Source organism: Mastomys coucha, unplaced genomic scaffold, assembly GCF_008632895.1.
Source record: "Mastomys coucha isolate ucsf_1 unplaced genomic scaffold, UCSF_Mcou_1 pScaffold15, whole genome shotgun sequence".
Taxonomy (NCBI): Eukaryota; Metazoa; Chordata; class Mammalia; order Rodentia; family Muridae; genus Mastomys; species Mastomys coucha.
In genome coordinates, this window is record NW_022196897.1 from 117,080,264 (window position 1) to 117,089,365 (window position 9,102).

The following is a 9,102-nucleotide window of genomic DNA, read 5'->3' on the forward strand; positions in this document are numbered from 1 at the left end:
GGTCTTTTGTTGTTCCAGATGAATCTGCAAATTGCTCTTTCTAAGTCTGTGAAGAATTGAGTTGGAAAGGATCTCTCAGTAGTGCTGTAAATTACACTGAAGAAATGGGTAAAGCACAACAGGTCTTACTGTTGTAACGACCCCACTCCAGTTCCATAAATGGACCACTAAGCACTCATAGTACACTGGTCAGTCTCCTGCTTTGTGGAGCTCCCTAGGCCATGGAGGATGTGCACACTCAGTTTTGTATATGGACCGACAAGTTATGTGAGTGCAGTTCCATGTTTTTACTCACATACAAAGGGTAGACAAGGGTCAGATAGTAACCTGCATTCTTCAGAGGAGACCTTACTGGCTTACACATGGACTCCTGGCTATTGTAAGTGCTTTAAGCATGAATAGTTACGTTTTTATTTCTTTTATTTATTATTATTATTTTTAGATAGGCCCCATATAGCTAATCCTGGCCTTAAATTTGCTATGTGGCCAAGACTAGCCTTGAAGTCTTGTTTTTTTTTTTTTTTTTTTTTTCACCTTCCAAGTACTGGGATTGCAGGTGTGTGCCACCATGCCTGACTATGTGGATAATTCCTGAGAATGACCCTCAGTGGATGTGACTTGTTCTACTTCCTGTTGGTCAGTTTCACTTCTGAAACCCAAGAAAGGGGGCTGTGGAAAATAAAATGGACAGAGTAGTTATCAAACTGCAGTGCTTCTTAGGGTCTGAAGGAAGAAATATCGGTCAATATTTCCTTCTGTGGCTTTTTGGCGACCATTCTAAGTTGCCAGGTGAAACCATGCCTAAAGTTAGCTTTGTAGTAAATGTTTCCTACAAAGATGGCTCTGAAAGGCCATTCATATGGGTACATTTTAGTGTGTGTGTGTGTGTGTGTGTGTGTGTGTGTGTGTGTGTGTGTGTAGGTCAGAGGTCAACGTTGTTCCACCTTACATTTTGAGACAAAGTCTCTTAGTGAATTTGAAGCTCAGTGTTCCAGCTAGAATTGCTGCTGGGCGAACCCTCTGGCTCTCCCTAACTCGCCACTCAGGTATGGTTTGCAGATATGTGCTGGGGATCTGAACTCAGGTCCAGGCTTGAGCAGGAAGTGCTTTACTTGCTGAGCCATTTCCCCTGCCCTGGTTGGTTTGTTTTCCCTCAGTGCTGATTGAGCCCAGGGTCTTGTCTGCACTAGGCAAGTGCTGTCCCGCAGAGATAGAGACTAGTGAACACGTAAGCTATGGGGCCTCTTGGACCCCCAACTTTCTCATCTGTAAAATGCACATGGCTGTGTTTACTTCCCAGTGTTACAAGGATTGTAATCCCAATGAGAAGTATTTAAGAATTGGTGTAGTGGTCAAAGGCCTGTGCCCCACACTCTCCTTTCATGTCTGGGAGGAGACTGTACCCACATGATAGTCCTAGTTGGTGATGGCTACATTTGTTACTCCTCTATAGGAACCTATGGTCTTCAATGATGTGAGCTGAAATACTGGTTACTATGTTGCTTATCTTTTAGGGGAAAACCAAGGAGGAGAAGGAGAGTCAGTCCCCAGCTTGAGTTCTTGGCAGTGATCCTGTAGGAGAAATTTGCTGAGGTTCCAGCTACTGCTGACCACCCAGCATCTTGTGATTGTAGGCAGGACAAGCTAACAGTTTCACTCATATCCTTCTCTATAATTTATGCTGCAGAGGCATCTTTACTTCATGTGCCGGTCTCATGTGGAGGCTTCTGTCCTGTGGAACAGTGGGGATGGTGTATGGTACTTTAGCCGTCCTTCACTCTGGCCCCACAGCTTTTCCTGGGGCTACAGTGCAAAGCAGACATCTTTCCCATGGATGCCTGCTGACCAAATAGAGACTCCTTAAGGAGGGAGATAACCACTAATCAGCCTGGCCACAAGTGATCAGCCACAGCCGGTCAGCTGAGAAGCTCTCTGCTCTCGTCCCAGAAATGACAGCAGTGGGAGGGGCTCATGCTGCCCTCCCATTCTCACAGGCTTTGGGGCCTTGGCATGGTTTCTAGCCTTTCTGCCCCGGCACCTGCCTAACTTTCTAAGGCCAGCCATTTCTTACAGCATTCTGCTTGTTGCCTCTTCCCCAAAACAACCCATTTCAAGTTTCTTGACTGCCCCCCCATCTTTGTGCAGTTTCTTCTGCTTGTAACCCTTTCTTCTTCCTGTCTTTGCCACTATTGCTATATCCTAATGAATCAGGGTTGTCTTGGTTGACCTCACCCTACCTGATTTCTTTCCTGTCACAGTGTACCAATGTAGAAATGTCTCATCGACTTGAGTATGGGCAAGGCTTGGGACTCTCTCTTGCTTAATACATCATGGGTGTGGAGCCCACAAATGCATGTTGAGTGAATGTTAGGGCCTGTCTAGGTGTAGGCTTGTTTAGTGTTTGGGGGTAGGGTGAGAGGGGTAGGGGTTGACAGAGGAGGCAGAAGGACCCTGTTTCAAGGGACTGATGGTCACTGTGGATAAGGAGTGGGTTGGTATTTTGGCTGAAGAGTGCCTGCCAAGTGGTTTCTGTTTCTTGGCCTGCTGGGGCCTCCCAGAGATGCTTTTTCTGTGTTGCTCTCTTCTCTCTTCCTTCCATGTACTCCAGACCCAATGAAGGGGCTCTCTATGGATCTGAGTAGTGCAGAGAGGATGTCTATAGGAGATGAGCTTTCTGCATTTGCTTCTTGGAAAAAGGTGAATGTGTGCAGATCAAAATCTCCAGGGGATAGGAGTGGGGCTTGCAAACATGTGTAGAGTCCACAAAGAGGTTTCTATAAGTCCCAGATGTTTGCAGTTTGTTTTAGGAAGGGCCCCCAAAGAAAGCTATAGGTCCATCATACCTTTCTTACAGGCTTGGAGGTGAGAAGTTGGCTGACAAGAGCAAGGTACCCTGCTCAACTTCATGCAGAAGCCACAGCTGCACCAGGGACACAAGGGGACAGGTGGCTTTCTAGTTGAGTCCTCTGTAGAGGGTGATAAGAATGCTCAGTGTTTGGGTCTCTTTGTCAGGTCTATAACTTGACCCAGGAGTTCTTCCGGCATGGTAAACCAGTCAATGCTGAGAGTCAGAACAGTGTCGGGGTGTTCACCCGGGAGAAGGTGCGGAATCGCATCAAGGATGACCCTGACGACACAGAGGCCACCAAGCGCCTGAAGCTCGCCATGATCCAGCAGTACCTGAAGGTATCTTTGCTGTGGTGTATAGATGCTAGAGTGAAAAAGATGAATTCTGGGGGAGTCTGGGTCCAAAGTGCCCTGCTGCTCAGAGCTCTTGTTCCTTGTATGGCCTAGCTCTGCCTCACCTGGCTTTTCTGGGTCTTCCTTCAGGTGGAGAGCTGTGAGAGCAGCTCCCACAGCATAGATGAGGTGTCCCTGAGCGCCTTTGGAGAATGGACGGAGATCCCCGGCGCCCATCACATCATCCCCTCGGGCTTCATGCGAGTTGTGGAGCTGCTGGCTGAGGGCATTCCCCCACACGTCATCCAGCTGGGGAAACCCGTCCGTTGCATCCACTGGGACCAGGCCTCGGCTCGCCCCCGAGGTCCTGAGATTGAGCCCCGTGGTGAGGGTGATCACAATGACGACACTGGGGAGGGTGGCCAGAGTGGAGAGAATCCCCAGCAGGGGAGGTGGGACGAGGATGAGCAGTGGCCTGTAGTCGTGGAGTGCGAGGATTGTGAGGTGATCCCAGCGGACCACGTGATTGTGACCGTTTCGCTGGGCGTGCTCAAGAGGCAGTATACCAGTTTCTTTAGGCCATGCCTGCCCACGGAGAAGGTGGCTGCCATCCACCGCTTGGGCATCGGTACCACTGACAAGATCTTCCTTGAATTCGAGGAGCCCTTTTGGGGCCCTGAGTGCAACAGCCTGCAGTTCGTGTGGGAGGATGAGGCAGAGAGCTGTACCCTCACCTACCCACCTGAGCTCTGGTACCGCAAGATCTGTGGCTTCGATGTCCTTTACCCGCCAGAGCGCTATGGCCATGTGCTGAGTGGCTGGATCTGTGGGGAGGAGGCTCTCGTCATGGAGAGGTGCGATGACGAGGCTGTGGCTGAGATCTGCACAGAGATGCTTCGGCAGTTCACAGGTGAGCCCCGTGTGAGCCCCGTGTTCGTGCTGCTCACTAGGGCTTGACTTGGGGCCCAGTGTTCATGCTGCTCACTGGGGCTTGGCTGCTTTCTCAACTCCAGGTCTGTAGCGGTTTTACCCTTTCCAGATTGTGGCACTGAGGTGGCTGTGCCTACTGGGAGAGCCACTGCAGAGAACCATGTTTAGCCTCTGCATCCTCAGTTGCTGGCACACTCATTTCGTAGTTCGAATGACTCAAAATGATTGCTCTTTCCACTAAGGGCTTCATGGTAAAAAGGGCTCAAGTGTCACCATCACCATAGCTGCTCATTTCCTGTTACCTAGCGTCTTATTCAGAGGTAGAATTGTTTTACTCCGATTTTTTTTTTTTTTTTTTTTTTAAGATAGGGTTTCATGTGTAACCAAGGCTGGCCTGGAACTCACTGTGTTATACCTACTTGCTTTGAACTCAAGATGTTCCTGCCTCATTCAGCCTTCTGAGTGGTGGGACTACAAGAATATGCTGTCGTACACAACATCTTTGATTCATTTCTGCCCACGGTTGCAGGAGAGCCCATAGTAGAAAGGGAAGCATGATTATCTGAAATTGCTTTGAATACTGCTTGGAATCAGCTGCCCAGAGCTCCATGAGTGCTAACCTACCACTGAGGCACCCCCCGTCCCCCAGTAATACTTTAAAGTAGGAAAACCAAGGCCTTGAGATATATAATATTTGTTTTCTGGGGATCACTAGGAAGTGATGAATGGGAATACAGCTTGAGTCCGGCCCCCTCATTCCTCCCAATCTTTTATGCTTACCTCCTGGCTGTTTGATTGTCTTGAAGCCCAGGAGGTAAGAGGACTGATGGTCTGTTTTGGGGTGCCTTCCCTATGGAGCCATTTCTTATGCTCCCTTTTCTTGGTTCTGACTCCCCAACAGGGAACCCCAATATACCAAAACCTAGGCGAATCCTGCGCTCAGCTTGGGGCAGCAACCCATACTTCCGGGGTTCCTATTCATACACACAGGTGGGCTCAAGTGGGGCAGATGTGGAGAAGCTGGCCAAGCCCCTGCCCTACACAGAGAGCTCCAAGACAGCGGTGAGTGGCCGGGAATGCTGAGGAGAGGCCTGGCAGGGGGCACTTTGCATGTGTCTGGTCCAGGGGAGGAGGGCTGGGGTAGTGTCCACTAAGAGTACCATGGTGAGGAACGATGGGCTCCCATGGTGAAAGAGAAAACAAGACAACACTTAACATCTGGAAGAAAAAAGTAGAAAATTAATAGTTTCTTGAATCTCTGAAGCACGAATCATTGTTTGCTGTGCTGGACAATAAGCCTTCAGCCACAGCTAGATTGAATTAATTAAACAGAATTAAAATTTTGGTTCCTTGGTTGCACTACTTACATTTCAAGTTCAAAAGCCACATGTGCCTAATGGTTCCCACACTGGATTATGCAGTACAGATAGACTGTTGGGACAGCAATGCGGTTATTTCCTTGATGTGTTTAGAGAATAAATGTGAGGGATTGGGGTTGAATTTTAGCTGGTAAAGGACTTGCCTGACATGTCTGAAGCCCTGGGTACGATGCCCAGCACCTCAGAAGCCCGAAGCCCTGGGTACGATGCCCAGCACCTCAGAAGCCCTGCATAGTAGTGTGCACCTGTGATCCTCGCACTGGAGAGGTAGAGGGGAGAGGACCAGAAGTTCAGAGTTATCCTTGGTCACATAGTTTAAGGTGAGCCTGAGATACATAGACACTGTCTTAAGGCAAAGAAAAACTTGAGAATACTGCCCTTCCCCAAATTAGGCCAACTGTACTCTAAGACGAAAAGAAATCTGAGGCCAACAAGATGGCTTGGTGGGAACCGGGCAGTGGTAGCACACGCCTTTAATCCCAGCACTTGGGAGGCAGAGGCAGGCGGATTTCGGAGTTTGAGGACAGCCAGGGTTATACAGAGAAACTCTGTCTCAAAAAACAAAAAACAAAACACAAAACAAAACAAAACAAAAAAAGGTGGCTTGGTGGGTAAGGGAGCTTGCTACCAACCCTAATGGCTTGGTGGGTAAGGAGGCTCACTGCCAACTCTGATAACCGACCTGGGTTCAATGCCTAGGACCCATGCAAAAGATAGGAGGAGAGAATTATTGATTCCTGCTAGCTGTCCTGATTTCTGTATGAACATGATGGCACTCGCACACACTGTTAAAAACGAACAGAAATATGCTCCCATAGTAAATTTTGTTCACTAACTGTGAACGTACATTAAATGTTAAAATGTAACAATTACATTTAAAGTATTTTTTTTGAGTTATTGATGAAGGAGATTTCTGTCAATGAAGGTATCTGTCTAGCTGTGCTTAGAGAGGGCATCTTCCTTCAAAGGAGCTCCCCTGGCTGTGACAAAAGCAAAGCAAAGCATAAACAATTGACAAAAATCTGAGGGTGGTGGTGGAGGAGCACATCTCGTTAGCTCCGGCCTCCATGTTCAGTTGTGCTTCAAGAGGGCAGTGAGAACAGTGGTGCTTATGTCTTCGGCAATAGCAGGGAAAACTACATGGACCAGAGAGGAAATTCCCTGGAGCTGAGACAGCAGTACACCTGAGCTCATTGGCTAGAATTCAGTCACATGATTACACATTGCGGACAGAGAGGCTGAGCCATGTCATTTTCATTACTTTGAATAACTTTGGAACCAGTTTAGAACTAGGACTTGAGCTGGTAGTGGTGGTGTACAGTTTTAAATCCCAGCACTCAAGCGGTAGAGGCAGGTGGATCTCTATGAGTTCCAGGCCAGGCAGGATATGTATTTTGAGACCCTGTCTCAAAACAAACAAACACCAGAAGAAGTAAGGCTTGACTAAAAAAGGAGGAGAGTAGAGGGTGAGTGTGGGAGGGCGGCCTGTGCTGAGCCCCAGCGCATCCTCTTTCCCAGCCCCTTTATTGGTAGGTATAGCTTACCAGGCAGCTGGTTAGGGATGCTTGTTCTTAGTGTAGACTTGGTGGATTCAACACTGCGTTCTTGGAGCAAGCCCACGCACCAGTGTGATATGCAGGAAACCGAACCAACCTTGGATACACCGGGACACCTGCTTTCTTGAGATTGAGTGCTGCTGGCTAGACCAGAGTTTCACTGTCTTCAGGGTGCTGACCTTCCCCTCTGGCTGAATTCCCTTTGCCTGTTGACTCACCCAGCATCCTTTAAGAAGCAGTGCAAAGGTCCTGTTCTCTGGGAAGCTTGTGGGATTTCCCAGACATTGAACCTCTTTTCTGGGCTTCCAAGCACCTCTCCCAAACACCCATCATCACATACGACACCGTTTAGTAACTGGGTTTCGTGTCTGGCTTCCCCACCAGCATGGAAGCTCCACAAAGCAGCAGCCTGGTCACCTTTTATCATCCAAGTGCCCAGAACAATCCCTGGACCCTAGTAGGGGCTCCATAAAGGTTTGTTAAATTACCACCTAACTTTGTTTACATTCTTCCAGATTCTAAGTGCTTATATGTATAGTTTCATTCAATCGTTGCAGCCGGCCTCAGAAGCAGGTGGTATAAATCTCTTTGGCTGATGAGAAAGTAAAGGCCGAGGAGGGGTTAGACTATTGCTAAGAGGTGAATGGATCCTTTGGGACTGTAGAGCCAGGACTTCTAACAGCCTTGGGACAGAAGGAACTGAGGCATGGGTGTCTGGGGAAGGGAAGGGAAGGGAAGGTGGCCAGGTGGGCGGGTGACCCTTCACCCCATGGAAACAGCAGTACCTGCGTCCTGTTCACTCATGTCTGCCTTGTAGGGGTAAGGGGTTCCAGGGCTGACAGGGGCCCACTGCTCTGCAGCTTCTCCACGTTCACTTCCCCTTCCTCCCACTTAGCCCATGCAGGTGCTGTTTTCCGGGGAGGCCACACACCGCAAGTACTACTCCACCACCCACGGTGCTCTGCTCTCTGGCCAGCGCGAGGCCGCCCGTCTCATCGAGATGTACCGAGACCTCTTCCAGCAGGGGCCCTGAAAGGTGTCCTCACTGCCAAATGTGTTCCTTGAAGGACCACTAACTCGTGACTGCTGGTTCTCGCCCCTCGCCCCTGTGCTCTTAATTTCCTAATTGTCTGTAGAATGGAATTTTACCTTCTGTAGTGGACGCTGGGCTGACGTCAGACCTGGCCCTATAGCTTTTCTTTTTCTCCAGGCTGGGTAATGACCAGGTGGGATTCTGCTTCCTGCTTTCCTCCTCTCTCCATGTTATTGCAAGTGCCTTCAATACTTTGCATTTTGGGATAATAAAAGAAGTGACCCTTCCCTCGCTGCTTCGCTTCTCTCCTCAGTTCAAAGCCTCTGTGTATGTTTGTTTGCTCACATCTCTGACTGGGGGTTGGTGCAAGGAGTTATGGCTGTGCTCCTATAAAAGGGAAGGTGCCTAGGTTTGTTGGGGAGACGTCCCTTTACCCCTTCTGTTTGCGCCTGTTTAGTGAGATCCCTCTGGAATGCGTACTTCTCCCTGCCCAGGGCACACTTCCTTAGGGTGGGTCTGGTTCTACCTGTTTGCCTTTCTTGGAGCTTGGTTAGATGGCAGGCAGGCAGGCTGTGTGGAATGAAGATGAATTCTATGGGAGGATACCCCAATTGTGTGATGAATTTATTGCTGGCCACAGGGCAGTGAGTCTTTAACAATATGTGTCGATGTCTTCTATAATAGAACTTAATATATACTGCGGGTCCTCCTCTGGTCACACCAGCTGCCTTCTTTCTAGCCCAGGTTCCTTTGTGGGAAGCCACCTTTACTTTCTGTGAATTGGTTAGGAGGTTCTGACTCACTCCCACTGTCCCTGCTTTCTCCAACAACTGCAGGAGGACAGACAAAAGCAGCCACAAGATATAAAGTAGGAGGGAAGCAATTACCAGGTGTCAGAGTTGTAAAGAACCCCATGGGGATATGGAGCTTCAAAATGGTTATTTGGTGACTACATATTGGGGGGAGTCAGGTGTGTGTGTTGGGGATACAGAGGGAGAACATTCAGTACCAACACCCGTCATAT

The 9,102-nt window shown here is 48.9% G+C and overlaps 1 protein-coding gene across 6 annotated transcripts in view; it reads left to right on the forward strand.

Annotated features, from left to right (window-relative positions):
• Smox (spermine oxidase) overlaps positions 1 to 8,390 on the forward strand; it is a 36,471-nt gene extending 28,081 nt beyond the window's left edge. For 3 of the 6 annotated variants that reach the window (XM_031371958.1, XM_031371956.1, XM_031371957.1), the window contains exons 4-8: positions 3,013 to 3,186; positions 3,331 to 4,090; positions 5,012 to 5,172; positions 7,430 to 7,519; positions 7,941 to 8,390. In XM_031371958.1, coding sequence (XP_031227818.1) covers positions 3,013 to 3,186; positions 3,331 to 4,090; positions 5,012 to 5,172; positions 7,430 to 7,519; positions 7,941 to 8,078 — 1,323 coding nt within the window. In that variant the 3' untranslated portion in view covers positions 8,079 to 8,390. Of the gene's footprint in view, positions 1 to 3,012; positions 3,187 to 3,330; positions 4,091 to 5,011; positions 5,173 to 5,616; positions 7,104 to 7,429; positions 7,520 to 7,940 lie in introns of those variants that run through there. The other 3 variants (XM_031371960.1, XM_031371959.1, XM_031371961.1) reach the window with 3 other exon arrangements.
• The last annotated feature ends 712 nt before the right edge of the window (positions 8,391 to 9,102 follow it).